Below are 18688 nucleotides of genomic sequence, written 5' to 3'. Positions count from 1 at the left end.
AAATCAAATTAATTTCGTAATATGTATTACATTTAGAACTTTTCATATGATATTTTGTAAAAGCTGAAATTAAAATATTCAAACACAAAACAACAATCAACACTAATTGAATTAATTTGATCATTAACATTTTAAATTTTTATGAAAACCACTAAAAACAATAACGTAACGTAGGTAATTTATTATTTTTCCACATGCTGTACAAAACACCCTTTCGTCGTCCATAGGGAGCTCGTTTATATCTTTGATCCACACCGCAACCAAATTGTTTTTCACTTTCGGCAGCTTAACGTTAGAAAAACTTCAAATCTAGACTTATGAAAGCTTCCATTTTGTGCAAGAACATTTTGTTCATGAATTGCGAAAAATTTTCCCAGAAATTAAAAGTGGAAGTGGATGATCAAAAAATGCCGATCGATAAATTGTTTATTGCAGGTTGGTGTCGTCATTTCCATTTGGCCGCCAGATGTTGGGGTCCTAAACAGGTTTTTAACTATGATTCAGATTTGCATCAAGGTGAAAAACGCACGTTTGCTTTTTACTAAAACAGATCCCGTGGAAAAAATTTGAAATGTACCTACTAAAATATGCTAGGATATGCATAAAAAGGCGAAATATGCATGAAAAATCAAAATATGCATTATCTCATTAAATATGCTGTAGTGACCCAGTTTAAAATTTAAATTTAAGTTTCCGGTACCGCCACAACAGCGCGCCAAATGTGAAGGTACTAGCGGCTAGACTGGGAACTACTAGCGGAAATATAGCGGGGAGAAAACGGGCTCGCGCGGGTGGTTGAAGGGGGTAGTTCACTTTTGTTTGGTTTTTCGAAACGAACAGACCTGGCGAAGAGCGATCCAATATTCCAAAAATCTGTAAGTTACATCTGAACCGATTACACTACCGTTCCGAGCAGATATTTTGTGTCTCCGTGAAGAATTCGACGTTTTTAATTCACCTGGGTAATTTATCCCACTTTCGTTGCCTTTTTTTTGTGTTTTGTTTTTGGGACCAGGACCACGTGGTAAGGGTATGTTGTAGTTTTCATTTTGTTGCTTTAAGAAGCGCCCATTTGTTAATTTTAAGCGTTATCTTTCTTCCGGGAGGTTCATTTTTTTGCAATCTTGTAATTTCGAAAATTAGTAGCCGTCGTCCGGACCGCGTGCGTCCATTTTGTTTTTCTTTCACTAACATTGTTTAACGGCACTCGACCCGCCATATTTTTGTTTAGTATTGCCAACGAGTATTGTATTCCTGTTTAAAGTGTTTTTATTTTATCGTTATTTAACTTCGCGCTTTGTTCTCTTTTATTTCCTCATTGCTTAATGTTGCGTTTTGTTTAGCTTATGTTATCCTTGTTTAATGTTGCGTTTGTTTTGCTTATTTTATCATTGTTTGATGTTGCGCTTTGTTTGCTGGATTTTCTCATCGTTTAATGTTACGCTTTGTTAAACTCGGTTTTTTTTTTCCTTCGTGTTGTTGTTAGATTTCGGAAAAGTTAAAGTAAAATGTTGTAAGTGCGCCCCTGTGGGAGCTAGGTGACAATCAGGAAGTCGTGGGGTAGTTTAGTAAATTTCTGTGGAAGCTACGGTTATTTGAAACCGTTAGCGGGGGCGGACCTGAGTCTTCGCTTATGCGGCGGCGGGATGTTTTCGTGAAGCTTCCGTCGAGGTTATAGAGATTTCGGGGGTTTGTCGGGAAACGGTTGGTTGGGGACGGTGGAGCTATATATTCGCTTATGCTGTTTAGTGATGCTAATCGTACGACCCCGAGGCGCTCTGTCACTCTTGCTTGGTCGGCGAAATAGTCTGACATTCATTAATACCCCGAATATCTATAAACGTCGCTTGATTTCAAGATGATTCAGATTATTCTTCTGAGTCCCCTCGCGACCGAAAGTTTGTTACCTCCAGCTCTAAGTTCCCGTTGGCGTACCTTGACCGCGTAGTTTCAAATAACCATTGTTTTTGTCATTAATCTAATTGTGAAATATGAGTAATACCTGGGATACGGTTTTTGAAGAGGGTTTTTCATCCGTCCCTGTCTGTAATAACTGCCTTATAATTTGTTTACTTGTTTTGCAAGCTTTAAACTGTCATTTTGTCTGTCATGTGCCCGTTTTTCTGTTATTTTAAATATTGTTGCATTCATCTTGTCGTTTATCTTTGTGATGTACTCAACTAGTTAATTTCTTGTACTTCGTTAAACTTAATGTCTGTCCTTAGTATTCGTTCCAATTTCTTTTTCATCAAAGTTATTACAGACATTTTTAATAAAAGGTATTTTGCGTCCCTCACATGTGTGTTTTATTTGCGGCACTCTTCCAACTGGAACCCTCACCGTTTGCATTCTGAACCTTTTCCGCCAAAAGAAAATCACAACGTAGGGCTCCTCCGATTCGATGACGATCACGACCACATTTGTTACCGTTTTGCGCAGGTTCAAATATTTGGCGGAAAAAGTAATGTATTCAAATCATTACAATGCAAAAATTAATTAGCACCAAATGATTACTTTTAGTGCCATTCGTGTGAAAAATGAAGGAAACTGCTTAACTGTTAAAAATAAGCGATACGCATTTTGCATAAAATGCGCTCTCTAATGATGAATTAAGTGCATAATATGTATAACATAGATCAATACATGCTTGAAGATAAATCTAAAATCATTAAATAACAGCATTGAAAAGCAACAAATAGTGTTCATTATTCTTGATATCTCTTTTTTAATCACAATTCTCTGATTACGAGAAGCAGGTACACGAAGAGGTTTGGTAGGTATAGTTCTTGATATCGAAGGATGTTTTGACTCATTACTAAAGTTGATTCGTATCCCAAGAAACATGAGTTTTCCTGCAGAAAACCGTGTCTCATCTGTTAAAATTAGGTACCTAACGTTCGCTTCATCACAATTTTTGAATTTATTAACCTAACGACGTACCATAAACAGTCCGCTAGTGTTGATGAATTGCCACTGAAACAACTTCTTCATAAGTAAGAAATTCAATTGCCGCACGTTATTTAAGTTATTTAAATGAACATGCTTCGATATCAAGAACTCTTCATAAAACTGCTTATGGAAGACTGAGATTAAAGAACAAGAACAGATATCAAAGAAAGAACAAGTGAGTGCTACCATTTACTGATATTACACTAGAAACAGAGGCATTGCATTCCATTCGTCCCCATTCTACGGGGTGATCAAGAAGGACTGTTTTAGTTGGTAACACTGGAGCGTATTTTAAATCGTATAACAGGAGTAACTTATAAACCAACAAAACATATCCAGTTGCAGTGTTATAAATAACCGAATTAAAAAAGTTTCTTAATTGTACTGTCAACTTAAACAGTTCTTCTTGATCACCCGGTATTTAAAAGAATTATATTTAGATCGGGCCTACCTCGTTTAAAATGCGTGTAGCACTTCAACACACTACGTTTTGTCTCGAAAGACACAACTGTTGACATTATGCAGTTGTAGTAAACCCTTCCTTTGTTTTCTAATTTAAAATAAATTAGAAAAACTTCAAAATGATATTTATTGATAACTTTATTTAAAATAGGATCATTTGGTAACATAGCATTTTAAATTTATTTCAAAAGGTTTCGGAAATGAAATATAAATACTCCTTTCCTCCGTAATCCCAATTTAACAAAATTAAAGCATGGCAACCTATTGTTTTTTAAGATTTTACGTAAATTGTGAAACGATTTTTTTTTTCAATTACATGCTGTCTGACCAAATGGGTTAAGGTAGGTACATGATTTCATCTTGATCATTTAAATTTTAACAATCCATTTTATTAACCAACTACAACTAACGGGTGTTTTTTTAAATTTGGCGTCGAAATAGGCGTTGAACTGTCGATTGTGAACGCACCATACAGGTTACGGATCACGGATCAGCTGTTTAAATCTTACACTTTACACGAGTGCGATCTCAATCGACTCTCCAACGCCTACTTCGACGCCAAATTTAAAAAAACACCTTTTATATAATATGAATAAAATAATTAAAAATTAAAACTATGACAATGTGTAAAATGCTAATACAGACACTAAAAATATTGTAATTGTTGCTAAAATAAACCAATATCTTTTAATGAAACTAGCTTCTTCAGTATTTTCATACGATTTTCTGTCTCTGGTTCTTTTTTTACCTTCAAATATTCTTTTATATTTCGCCAACTCTTTTTCATTTTTCAGTTCTTGCTCTTTGCGTTTCTGTTCATTGATATTTTCTTGTTGTTTCCTTTCTTCTTCTTTTTTTTGAATGCAAATTTCGTCACATTCAACTTTTGCCATATTGTTTCGAACCATGTCACAAGAAAACTCTTTTTTCAATCGCTTACACTTGCAAGTTAGTTTTAGTTTCCTCTTGCACAGTTCTGGATTAGGACATGGTCCTGAATGACAATTTGCACGACATCTATGACCACATTCAAAATTTTTAGGACACTGATTTCCACAGCTTTGCATTTCTTCTCGCTTTTCTAATATGATCCATTCGCTGCAAGCGACGTAAGGTTGAGTTAATCCACAATGGCATTTAATGCGAAGCATTTGTTTACAAGGAGGACAATTTCCAGAATGACAGGGCTTAGGGCACTCATGAGGGCAACCATCTGGTCTATCTTTTGTACATGGATTTTCGCACATCTCGCAATTATTTCCAGCCTACAATATAAAATTACTGTTTTCTGTACACAAAAATTTGTTTGCACGACCCATGTAGGTACACTTCTGTTCACGGAAAAAGCATACAAGTCTTGAGAGAGATTTTTGCGATTCTTTGGCTGTGTAAATTTACTTGATGTTTGTTTCCATGTTTACCCATATTAAGTTATCACTTATCAGGTAAGAATTTACAAACGAATTTTGATTATACCAGACTTAAAAGAACCAACAATAAACCTTGAAAATAAAGAATAATGTTGATAACAGTAACATTAGAGGGGCATTAAGTACACTTTTACTGACTGAAATCGAATTATTTCAATTACCTGCCACTGACAATGACAGTGACATCAGGTAATGGTAAATTTGATTTACACAAGCAAAATGTAAGTGTATGGTTTTTCAGTGAACAGAAGTGTATAAAGCACTATTTGGTCCCTTAAGAGGCAGTAAAGTTGAACTTTTAATCCCTACGGAATAAAACACCACAGCCGACTAAGTTAATGTATTAATACATAATGGGATTTTTACGTGTTCAAGTCGTAATAAAGTAATGTACTATTGGGTGCACGGAATTCCGGGCAGACTTAAAATTTGACTGATATAAGATGTGAAATAGGCTTTAGGTGCTAGACGTATTAATAACCTCATTTTAATATCTACGGGGTGATCAAGAAGGACTGTTTAAGTTGGTAACACTCGATCGTATTTTAAATCGTATAACAGGAGTAACTTCCGGTTGTTGGTGGCTTGTCGATGTTAATGCTATACCTATATCAGATATTTGTCAAATAAACCAACAAAACATATCCAGTTGTAGTGTTATAAATAACCGAATTAAAAAAATTTCTTAATTATACTGCCAACTTAAACAGTCCTTCTTGATCACCCGGTACTATTGTCACATGTCATTGTGACAAATTGCAATCCAATGCAATCCTGAAAATTTACAAGTGCTTAGATGTGATTTTCTGAAAACTGAACAGTCTCTTATTAAACTTTGGAAATCAATAAGTAAAATGTAAAATAATTGTTCATAATTGTGTTTAATTTGAAGTTCTGTCAAAACTAATTATTATGACATTTATGACAATAAAACTAAGACTACATTGGATTTTTTTAAATGACATAAATTGCTGCCCGAAATTCCATGCTCCCAATAGTACAAACAATAAAATTAAAAGTATCCTTGAAAAACACAACACAAATTGTCAAAAGTGAATATGTAGGTACAGTCGTTGACCAAAATAAAATAGGACAAAGTGTTACCTTAGACAGTTTCACAATTCAAAGATTTGTGTAGTGTATCTGAGGCGTATGTGTCTCAGATTACAACTTGATTTGACTTGACCACGACCTGCTAGATAATCAGAGTGTCTATAGACCGAAAAATCCTATTGTTCTCATGATTCTGACATTTAGGGTTGATTTCGGGGGTTGCTGTTAGCAACTAACTGTCATGCTATCAAATCTGTGACAACGTCATGTGCATCGTGACAATTTAGACATGCAAGGATATTCTAAATTGGCAGAAGCAAGATGTTGGGCACTGGTTCGGTTGCACGGAAGGGACAAAGTTTCGGCACCGCGTTTTTTGAAAATATCTTGGTCAGTGGCGAGTGCAAATTCATAGAATAATAATTTGTCCAAAATTATATAATTACATTCAAAACTGTACAAAACTTAAAGTATACTTTCCACTGATTTCCACCAAGAATGGCACGGATTAATTAGGCAAATATGATAATTGTTTTGTTATGGACCCATCTTTATCTGAAATGACCCACTTAGGAAATGATGTACCTACTGCGAATCCAAGATTGAGATTATAATTTTAATATTATTCCAGAAATAGGTTTACAACTAACGGAACTTGTTGTTGCTGCATCTACCGCAATATCAGTTCTAATATGATAAAAAGGACAGTTCATAAACACTAACAGCAAAATACTAAAAACCAGAAACACCAAACAGAACTAGCATCAATTAAATTAATAAAATTTTTGTTATTAAAGTTACTTTTAAACTGTGAGAGTCTTGACATTGCACTTTGACAACTTCACTGAATTCATTACATTTGTTTGTGAGGTTATGATTATTTAGTGACATTCCCTCCTAAAGTGGCGCCGTGGAGATCACAGGCACTAAAGCTTCGCCCAGGCAGATGTATAGTGAAATATGTCAATCATCAAGACGGCGGTGGACTTGACGATTGATTTACAAAAAGTTAGGTTGTGTTTTTTCACTTGTCATCTCTTCACTGTCACTATGTTCAATGGAATCATTGTGAGTTTTTGAAATATTGTCGAATGATGACACTTACCAGAATTGTTTTTTTATTTTTGACACTTTTGTTTCCTAAGAGATGGATTTCGCAAAAATATCGAATTACACAATCGAAATTTACTTTGTCCTATTTTATTGTGGTCAACGACTGTACCTATTTAGCATTAGTATTTACCACAACCTGCTGTATTATAACCGGCCTGTTTAAAGTGTAGTTTGAGTGATCCCCGCAGAGCGCTAGTATATGGGCGCTTTTTGGGGATATTATTCATCTTAAGTTTTTGTCACCGACAATTTTTCTCGTTCAAATGAGATTCGAATTTAAAATCAAAAATACAAAAATAAAACTGTATTCAGTATTGTCCCAGAAAGAAAATATGAATTTACTGTACTCAATCTTAACTCTAAAATCATGCCTAAACCTATTTTTCCGCATTTTTATTCTTTAGAAGCGCCCGGTTTGTGGCGCCCTCATCGGCGGATATTGGCTCTTTCTCCGAAACATTTTCATAATGCATTTTTAATGGAATGAACAGGCCGATTATAATACAGCAGCACCCCCTTAAATTGAATAATGTCACGTTGACAATTATACGCCATTCACGAACATTATGACTAGACTTAGGCGGAAAATAGTGAAAGCGACAAGAATACCTCCCACCATCACGATCCAGTGCAGCCACTGCCGTCTTAAATAGAGACGGCAGTGGTGCAGCGCGTTCGTATAATCAAACGATCCACGGTTCACGCTCGCAGCGAAAAAGATAGCGGTGCGGCGCTGGAGCGGACTGGTAGGGGGCGCCAACTATTTTCCGCCTAACTCTAATTATGACCAAGAGATAAATCTAGTGTGCCAATTTTCTGTGTATTTTTGGATAAATTTATTGTCCGATTAAATATATTAGGGGCCAGTTTACAGAAGCGAAATTAAGTTAATCGTAATCAAATGCGAGATTAACTGAACACGTGATCAGATTGAACCAATCGAAGTTTCGGATTCATACATTAAAATTTAATTCGAATTAAATATTTAATTCTCTTTCTATAAACTGGCCGTAGGTCGTGCAAAAAATAGCATTGATATTACGAGACTAAAGTGGCTTTTCATGTCTTGTGTAGATCGCTCGCTGGACGGAATGAAAAATACACTTTAGTCTCTTGTCTAGAAGGTGATCAAGGACTGTTTGAGTTGGTAATACAACTAAGAAAATTGTTTTCTACTTCTATTGTATAATACTGTAATTATTAGTGTTTTTTTATTAGATAACATACCCACGGCTCGTTGAATAATAATTTCAAAACTCACGACAAACATCATAACAACTAGTTTATGAAGTCTAATCGCAAATTTTAATGCAATGGTATCAAGTATGCAAAGTAATAATTGTAAAACGTCAGTTTCAGTTTGTCTAATGAAATTTATTTATCAATTTCTCTTCATAGTCGTAGAAAAAGTATAGTATTCTACTCGCGCATAATGGCTATTACTCGCTCGGATGAATTGCATCACTCACCTTTAGCTCGTAACACAAAATCATCCTAATGAGTTATGACAGCAGTGGCGGCTCCTCCGAGGAGGCAACGGAGGCAGTGCCTCCCCAAATAAAATTAAATAAAAAGAAAATAAAAAATATAATACTTAATTAAATATTATATTAAATCAAATGTTGTTACACAGTCATGTGTAACAACATAAATATAATACTTAATTAAATATTATATTAAATCATATTATTTATGAATATATTTGCTTATAAATGATCATTATTCTCTTAAAAATGTGTTACAAGAAGATTTTAGCGGTTAGCATTTGTTGCTTTTGTCGGCCGGAGGCAGAGTTTAATTTAGCGCAGCATTGTTCGCCGCTAAGCGGACGAAAATGCATGGAAATGCGCCTAACTAGCATCGAGGCTCTCGGAATAAATCGTTTTGTGCCCGAGAAATGACTTCGGCCGGAGGCTTGCCTTGTTTACAGACGTCACGATTCATGTACAGCCGCCCGCAAAAGAATCGAGCCTACCCGGCTGCAAGGGAATAATCACCTCTCATAAACTCGTAAATCTAGCCTGCAACTCTTTCGGACAGTTTGGTATACGAGGGTTGTTTCATTAATTTTTGGTCATTACTTAGACGCTTCTGAATTAAAAATGTTTCTTTTCTTAGATATCCCTAGAGTTTGTCTGTCTCAATATTTAAAAATTATTGATTTAATTCGATTGCAATAAATGTGATTTGTAACGGCCGACGTTTAGTAAAACTATAAAAATATGTGTATTAGCGCTGCTGAAATTTAAAAACTACCACCTGTTGAATTAAGTTGGTAAAATTAAAATTACACTAAGGCCCAGTTTATTCACCTTCAAGTAACTTTATTTGATAATTACCGTGGATCTACCAATAGCAGATTCTAAATCATAGCAACTACTGGCCAGATAAATTTACTTGAAGGTGAATAAACCGGGCCTAAATGTCCAAATGATAACTTTTATATTACTAGGAATACTAGGATGCCAGCTAGACCTTTTGATCGATCTCTTTATTATGTCAAAAAGTGAGTGCCGTAAAAACAATGAAATCTTTTAAATAACACAAGATTACAACAAATCGAATTTTTATTTATAGTTTTCATAAGGTATCATTGACATCACTGTAACCAAATATTTCTATTTCCCCTATGTCAAAAATCAACTATAAGCATACAACGTTGTAGGTTGTATTTTCTAGGTAGAATCCAGTGTGGGTGGTTTTTTTAGTTTTGTAACAGATAATGTCTCCAAAAAATTGAATTAAAGAGCTAATAAAATAAAATAATTATCAGTAAGTAGTAATATAACAATTGACTTGAACATCGCATTGATTTGCAAAGGTGATGCCATTCCCAATCCCGATTTATGCATTTTTACAACAAATTGACACAATTCGCATGATTTTAAAAAATGTGAAACGTATTTATTAGTTACTATAAAGAGTTTGCTTTCAAAAATAATCACCAATTTATTTTAGAGAAAGAGTTACAGTGATGGATAGACGTTAACGAAATTTTTGATTTTAATATGATGTGTTGAATCTTCAATAAAATGATACACAATCGAAATAACCGGTGTGCTTAATAGAAAAAATAAATATGTAACTAAAATCAAAATTATTGTAATAATGAACGTAATAAAATAGATCGTTACAATATTTAAGAAAATTCTGGGTAAATTTGCAGAGGTAAAGTATCTTTATTAAACAAAACTAAAACAACATTGGGGCGGGGAGGTTAAAATGGCCAAACATATTTTAAATAAAATTTTCAGACGTAAATAAGAATCTCAATAATCGTGAAATAATCGTCAGGTATAATAAATTAATCAGGGCTTATGTTTCTTTTACTGTTTGAACAAGTTCTAGCTGTTAGGTGCCGTAAACGGAGAGTCTTGCTTTCATACCATCGAGGGTTTTATGACAGAGTTGTAAATTTTGGTATACCGATTACAAAATATTGAATGTCCGCTTTTATCTAAGTCTTATTTATTTTTTAACTACGAGTATTTTATCCCATGTAATGATAATTCATGTGTAACGATTGAAAATTGATTAAGATCAATATTAAAGAAGTGAACAAATAGTGAACAATTGTGCCATTTAATTTTTAATGAAACTTATTTGTATCTTACACTACTTGTGTTCTTATTAGCGAAAATAAAAGCACCAAAAGCGGATTTTAAAACATAATTTTATTCAACAAAGCAAACCACACTGAACTGAGCTAAAATTACTACAAGAAACAATTTGTAAATATGTAGGTAACTAAACCCTTCCCCGAACTACCTGTGACAAGTTGTTTTATAATGGAATTCCCAGGCAGAAAAATTTTCCTTACCGAAAATCATCGATTTGCCCTTTAGCGCGGGCCTGGTCTCTAGGTATTTTTTTATAAATTACTAGCACCGGGCAATGCTTCGCTATTGCTAAATTTGGTTATGTATGAATGAAATAAATATAAATGCAGTTAGATAACAAATCATTTATTCAATTGAAATCACATGGATTTAATTGTGTGATGATTCTTTTTTGTTTGTTTTATTGCTGTTTTGTTTTTGATATTGTTTGTTTTCTTGTTCTTCAGCTGAAAGGTGTGGTTGTTAAGTTGTTCGAATAAAATAAATAGAAATCAATTAGTCCTCTCGGTTTCTGTTCTGTATGTTACATCCCATCGTTTATTTTAAATATTAAAAAAGATTCCGACTATTTGTCTTTTACTAGCAAGTGGCATAACAATTCTGAACGACTGTAATCAGGTTTACAATTATTTTCTTTATTATTTCCAGCATTTACAAGTAGTAATTTTTTGTTCGTTTTACCTCAAATAACGTATGGAAACATGGTTTTGATTTTTCTCTCTCATAGCCATGGATACAACATAAATGAAATATTTGCAGACTATTGGGATACATAGAATTTTTTTTTGTTTGAGAATTATTTTCTCCTGTGTGAACGGATTTTGATAAATGTCACAACTTTTCAATTGTGGGCCCACTCATACCAAAAAAAGCCCTTAAAGGCTCAAAATCGCTTAAAATCTTTAAAATTAGCTTGACATTTCGTTTTGACAAGTTGTGACCTTTATCAAAATCCGCTCGCACAGGAGAAATTTCTCAAATTCTGACAGTGTCGAACAAAAAATTAAATTTTTGAAAATCGAGATTTTTGGAATACAGAATACAGGTAATTTTAACAAGACAACCATTATTTGTGGCTAACGGAAATCCCCGGTTCAGCCAGGCAAGATTTTACAGTCTTGGGTAAAATGGATAGTTGTATTAGATTTCACCAGGAAGAATGTTTAGTTTGCTGTTAATATCTACTATGTATTACTATTTATTTTGGTGGTAATCTAATTTAATTTTTACTTTTTTGTACATAGGTTTATTTATAGCAAATTTCTCTATTACTTTAAAAAAAAAACTCAAGTTTAATGTCATAGTTTGCAATCTAGCTGGAGTTTCTTTATTTTAAGTTTTCAATAGAAAATCGCACGGCACTCAAAATCAGCCAATGAATGAATTAGAACTTTTAATAACTGCCTAGCAACTCAAACATTTTCTGATATCTTACATGTTACATACCCAAGCAAAATTAATAAGCGGTAATTTTTTGATAATTTTTCTTTTAACAGTTTCGCTGTGGATTTCCACATTAGTTTTATAACAGCCTCTTCATAATTGCCCCATTTTTGCGTTTCATGTTTCCAGTCCACCCCTTCAACAGCATAGTAGAATCAAGGAACTATCCAACTTGACATTGCGCTCTTTTAAGAACTGTTGAAACTGGCACCACACATTGGCCTTGCTTCGTTTTGTATTTTTTGTTTGAATTTCATCTATCTTCATTTAAATTTCCGGTCAAATTTGTCGTAGAAGAGTCGATTGTGAACGCACTACGGATTACGAATCACAAATCAGTTGTTTAAATATTACCGTTATTTGTGTTTTTATACCAATGGTGCGTTCACAATCAATTCTTTACGCCAACTTTGATCGGAAATTTAAATGAACACCCGATCATTTTTAAACACTGTAATCTCCACAACCTGAATGACACATTTTACAATTTATTGTTTATGCGGTTGACAGAACACATTCCAAAGACGACTATAGAAAATTTGGGATTTTGATATAAGGAAAATTATATGGTTTTTGTTAAAATTTTTCTTTGTGTCGTGCGATTTTCTTATCGAATCAACCCTTGTGAGTAGATTAATAACTGGAATTTTTTTTCGATAATAAATCTACTCACTTGGGAGATTATAAGTGAAAATCTTTTTAACGTATTAATTTTTGTTTATTTGTTATTCGTAATCATACGATTTTTTAACCAATAAACGTCATTGTATAACAATTTAAAAAAAATGCAACCGAATTATATTCGTCATTAAACGTTGAAATGCACAATAAAAACTCTACAGTTTTTCATTTGTCAGTCAACACCGTTTAAATAAAGGACAAAAACTAATGGTACTGTCCTCGTATATCGAAATGCCTGAAAATGTTGGAGATTAGATTTATGAGTTTACGACAGTGGTCAGGTCCCTTTGTCGAAATATGGATTGGTGATTATTTCCTTGCAGAGGGTCGGCTCGATTCTTTTGCGGGCGGCTGTACATATGACCATCGCGGGAACGAACGCTGTTGGGTCTCGAACTGTATCCGAGCTCTTACGAGTCTTGACTCTTGACCACGCACCGGTGGTCGTTTACAAGTGTAGATTGTAGGTGCTCGTTTGTTTTTGTTTTGGATTTGGAGTGGTATTATTGGTCCCTGATCAAAAGTCCGTGTTTTAGAATTTATTTTTATATTGTTTAATAAAATGAAGAAAGATATGGAAATTAAAGAAATTGCGAAGATGTTATTGATTATTAATTATTAAATCATCCATTTAATTCATTGTCTTACGACAAATTGTAAAAAGTCAAGATCAGCCACAACCAAATTTAACCGGCCTTATATGGGTAAGTGGAAAGCAGAAACGGTAATTTAACACTACGTGGTTACGTGGTATCAGAAATGCACACGACTAGTCGGAAGTGTGAACAAAAATTTGTTGTTTTGTTGGCCTTGCATGCTATTTGCTGTTGAAACAGAAAACACGGTTTAGTCGCGTTTAAGATTTTAAAAATATTGCCCTTTGTATCGAACGACACCAAAAATCAAAATACAACAAATATTATGTACAGTCACGAGCAATAAATTTTGGTCGCCAAGGTCATTCTTTGACGCAATTGAAAATGCTTAATTGTAAAACAGTCGTAAATGTCATAACCTATCATCATGTTGTATGACATTAATTGTCATTTTGTTCTCATTTTTTTGACATGGGCATAATCAGGCAGGGAAATTTTTTAAATTTGTGATAATCTAACCAAATTTTGAAATGACATTGACGATCAAAATTTATTGCTCGCGACAGTAGGTTCATATCTTCTACAAAAAAGAAAATTGAATATTTTTACCAGATATTTTTACTTAACAACGTACCTACTGGTAAGCATTTTGGGGCACCCGGTATAGTGTATTTAAAAAAATTATTATTATGGTGTATTTATTATTACTATGTTTGTTCAAGTTTGCCTCCTCAACAATAAAACCCACGAGCCGCCACTGTATAACAGTCATCATTCCCCGCTCATTAAATAATATACATATTATTATTCGGCTATCTGCAGTACAGTACGTTTCTGTAGACACTTCCAAAACTCACAGATTTTGATTGAGCTTGGAAGTGTCTACAGTAACATACTGTACGAGTACTCTTTGACCCCGATGGTACATTAACAAAGACAAAATGGTAAGTTATAAGACTCAAAATTAACGGTAAGAAGACACTAAACTTGAAATATAGAACTAGAAATATAGAAATGTTACTTGTCAATGACACAGCTGTCAGTGTCAAACCGTCTACGCTTGGAAGTTACTCTACTTGTACAGTGGCGAGCACGGAATTTCGCACACATTGGACATTTCACTGGCATAATTTTATTAAAATGAGATACTGGCGGCAGTTTCGTGACAGTTTAGGTGAAACATCAGTCATGATCACATATATCATGATTGATTATAATGACAATAAAGCTTAGACTAGATAGTTTTTTTTAATGACATACAAATTGGTGTGCGAAATTCCGTGCTCCCCACTGTACATACAATTTAAAAATAAAGTTCAGTATTACCAACTGAAATAGTCCTTCTTGAGTTCTTGATCACTTGTATTATACCAACCTTGTCATTTGGAGACTCGACTGGGTGACATGGAAGAGTACACTTATGATTTTCGCAATGAAGCAATCGTCCGCACGGTCTATGACAACTAGAAGGCACTGCCTTATGACACGGCCAATCAGTGGTTTCGTGAAGGCCTAGTAGTATGAAAAATTGTATTATTTAAATATTAATAAGTGTTTTACGTAAGGTACCTAAACAAGTTACAGGCACTGGAACTGGGCAATCTGGACAAGGTAATGCCTTCCTTTCCAGATGAGGTTTGGTCTGTTCCCACGGCATGGTTGGTTTTTGACCCTCTACCTTTACAATTACTGCAGAATGACATGGTGAGCTACACAAATGTACACAATTAGGAAGACGTTTATTGCAAATTTGTTTGCAAGGTGGACAATCACCAAAATGACATTTGTGTAATTCTCTTGCTTCGTGATTGCAATCCGGTGGTACTCTACAAAAAAAAAAAAAAAAACGTACTTGCAGGTTTTCTTGTATTTCATTAATACATACAAACATTGTTTGTTGCATTTAGGAGGCCTTGTTTTGTATTTACGTCCACATGGAACGGTCAATTTTGTTTGTCCACATCGACATGAAACCATTTCTGTTTGATTACATGGATAACACAAACCTCTGTGACAGACTGAATTACATTTGTGGTTTCCACAGTTTAGTGTACGTCCACAGGGCTTTTCACACGGAGTACAATTACCATCACAACACTAAAAATGAATTGCAATTTCTTTAATATGTAAAAAAAAAATATATATATATATGTATATATATCATTGAATTAAAAAAACAACAATTTCGAACTCAATAAACTTATTACAACGGAGCACTACTAGTTCGATCTGCTGCTCAATTTCAAAAATAGGGAAGTGAAAAAAGTTCTCTTAAAACATTACATACCTTTTTATTGCAGGGATGTTTATTGCAGTCTTTCATTCGTTTACATTTGGTTTCGCATGTGTATAACTTATAACATTGAACTTCTTTGGAATGTAAACCACATTTACAAGATTTTTCTACGATTTCAAGGCACTGAAATATAATTACAAACAACAAATTTCCAGACACATAAGTTACTGTTATTAAAAAGTACTGTATTCTACAACAAACTAAAAAATATATTCTAAAATATAATCACATCCTGGGTACCATATGGTTATTTTCAACGTGCATATTTAGGTGCTTAGTTAAAGTAATTTTGTAACTTAACGGGTGAATCTTGCAAAGACTTTTGAAGCTGCATCAAAATATAATAAACGTCTTTACAAGTAACAATTTTCTTAAAAAATATTTTCAGTTTTCTTTAGTTATTTCAGCAAGAAACAATGAAAAAAAAATATCAAGTAATAAAAAAAAATCAAATAACTTTTTGGATAATCTGTATGCTTTTGTTTTTTTTTCTTTACTACTGGCTAGAAACACTTACCACACCACAGGCGTCTTTATGACATCTTTGGTTACATCTATGAAGATTACATGTCAGCAACTTATCACAAGTATCTTGACATGTAGGTGTTTCTTCAGTACAAGGCAACTGATATTTACTTTTGCCACATGGGCACAATCTTGATTTTGTCATTGGGCAAGGATCGCATTCACCTTCATGACATTGAACTGAGCATTTATGATTGCCACAATGAAGTGGTTTATTACAAACCTATAAAATATATTTCTTATATCAACAAAATCAAGTGTTTATAGTAGATCAACTAAAGTAGAAAATGAAATTCAATAATTTCCACAAATTGACGTTCTGGAATTTTTATAAGTAAATTGCTTATAGTAATGTGCTCTTTTATGATAGTTACAATCTATCAATTAAAATGGTAGTACTATTCATTCACAAAATATAAAAATAATCATTTTTATTGTAATTTTTGTCTTAAAGAAAGGTCTGATTTTATTCACTAATACCTCGTCACATTTCCATATAGGATCTGCACATTCTCGTAATTTTTGATTTGCTTTGCATAGGCATTTCTGCAAACTTTTCTTAGGGCAAGGTTTGCAATCTTCAGCATGACACAGATTAGAACAGCTGTGCTTCTGACAAATCAACAGTTTTCCACAAGGATTACCACAAGCCCATTGTTTATCACTACATCTTCTTGTAACAGGTTGTTGTGTGCCACAATAACAACTAACATTAACTGTTACAGGACAAGGTGGACAAGGACCTGTTGGTAATGTAACTTTATAGGTGTCTTTTATATAATAGTTAAAACATACCTGGATGACATAATAATAAACATTTATGACCACAAGATGGAACTAAATCTTTTCCACATATCTCTCCACAAGAGTGTGGAACTAGAAAAGGTTGTAGCTTAGGGTCAACAGTTTTTTCACAAAAGCAAAGATACTTTTCTGGTATATCTTCTAATTGATAGCCATGTCTACATTTTGGACAACCCCAAGTTAAAGTGATTTGATGAACTTGAATTGGGCTTTCTTGTATCTGCTTTTTCTGGTAAATACTATCTTTTGACCATCTCTGGATGCAGTTAAGATGAAATACGCAATAGCATTTGTGACAGTTCCATACCTGGCAAATTATAGAAAAATGTTTTAATTTATTACATGAATATATAAAATACATACTGCAGAATCCCTTTTTATTCGTGAAATACAAATTAAACATGTAGCTGTTCCAGATAAAAATGAATCTTGGAGAAACGTCTTGGTGCGCTCTAAATTTTCATTTTTTCCTCCTGTGTTGGTGTAATTTTTAATGATTTCATCTACAAAAATCAATTTACAATTCGAAGGCTTCATTTTTTGTGTTAGTTATAAACCCATAATATTTTCTGATTCTAACTCTTCTTCTGATGAGGAAGATTCATAACCTGTAACATGTTTTTGAATCGCTGCTTGTAATTTTCCATGGGCTTCTTTGAATTTAAGTTCTCCAGGTAACGGCGAGTTTTGTGAAGCATTATTTTTTTTTATGTTACGATTTTTGTTCCACACATTATGTTCTTTTTTTCGATTATTCATAATAAAAATTCTTGATTAACTATTGACCACGTAGAGGTTATCTGTAAACGTACCTTTCCTTACTAAATTGCATTACCAACTTTTAGTTTTGAACTTTCCCTAAAGTATGGAGAAAATTTCCCTAAATGGTTCAATTTTTCCCTAAATGTCAACAAAACTTATTTTTATACAACTGACATTAAAAGTGACGTTTTTAGTGGAAGCTAATTTGATTAAAAATTGCTCTTTATAACTTACCGCGTTAATAGTATATTATGCAACAAGATTTATAAACGGCACTTTAGACACGCGTTTTATGTTAGGCACGAGCGAAGCGTAGCGGAGCGAGTGTTTAATAAACAAGTGTCTAGAGAAGTTTATAAACGAGTTGAATACTATACTTTTTCTACGACCAAATTAACAAATGGAACACACAAACGAAACAAGCAACTTTTTTATTAAACGTTAATTTAAACATACAAACTAAATGAACATACCAAATAGGAATATATATATATTTCTCAGGATACAAACTGTTGGTGGCTTCAGGTCCATATTTGAAAAATACAACGAATTATTCCACTGCAATGACGTTTTCTTTCACGTCGGATGCGAAACTGATGAACGTCAAAATACCAACTTGATCTAGAGCTAAATATGTCCAAAAAATTCAAGCCGTGTTTAAAGAAACTTCGAGCGTGTTTAATATGGCGAACAATCGTTTTTAAAGTGACGTTTTATACACTATTTATCAGTGCAAAATGTGACACTTTAGAGAAGGAAGTAGAAAAAAGTATTTTTTAAATTTCATTAAAAAAAGTTGACTATTTTTCATTGATTTTAGTGTTAGAAGTATCACTTTTTTTCACTTAGTGAAAAAAAGTTATGATGTCAGCAACTTTTTTTAACTGCTTGGTTTTAATCCATGAATGAACGATATACCTACGTATTCTACAGAGAAGTGATTTATCAAAATGA

The 18688-nt window shown here is 33.5% G+C and overlaps 1 protein-coding gene across 1 annotated transcript; it reads right to left on the bottom strand.

Annotated features, from left to right (window-relative positions):
* Nucleotides 1–3778: 3778 nt before the first annotated feature.
* LOC138135824 (NF-X1-type zinc finger protein NFXL1) lies at nt 3779–17803 on the bottom strand. The gene is made up of 10 exons (XM_069054747.1): nt 17530–17803; nt 17336–17475; nt 16964–17279; nt 16649–16911; nt 16161–16391; nt 15635–15766; nt 15233–15444; nt 14917–15173; nt 14723–14859; nt 3779–4676 (listed from the first exon to the last, which is right to left on the bottom strand). The coding sequence occupies exons 1-10, from the start codon at nt 17729–17731 to the stop codon at nt 4026–4028; spliced, it is 2541 nt and encodes an 846-aa protein (XP_068910848.1). The 5' UTR covers nt 17732–17803; the 3' UTR covers nt 3779–4025.
* Nucleotides 17804–18688: the final 885 nt, after the last annotated feature.

This window comes from Tenebrio molitor, chromosome 1 (assembly GCF_963966145.1).
Source record: "Tenebrio molitor chromosome 1, icTenMoli1.1, whole genome shotgun sequence".
In the NCBI taxonomy this organism is placed as follows: Eukaryota; Metazoa; Arthropoda; class Insecta; order Coleoptera; family Tenebrionidae; genus Tenebrio; species Tenebrio molitor.
The sequence above is the reverse complement of the archived record's forward strand: the minus strand, read 5'-3'. Positions and strand labels throughout refer to the sequence as shown.

Coding starts and splice junctions, on each gene's coding strand:
- LOC138135824 (XM_069054747.1), bottom strand. CDS start 17,731: ATGAATAATCGAAAAAAAGAACATAATGTGTGGAACAAAAATCGTAAC. Junction 17,476..17,529: donor AGAATCAGAAAATATTATGG/GTTTATAACTAA, acceptor TGATTTTTGTAG/ATGAAATCATTAAAAATTAC. Junction 15,445..15,634: donor AACATCCCTGCAATAAAAAG/GTATGTAATGTT, acceptor ATTCATTTTTAG/TGTTGTGATGGTAATTGTAC.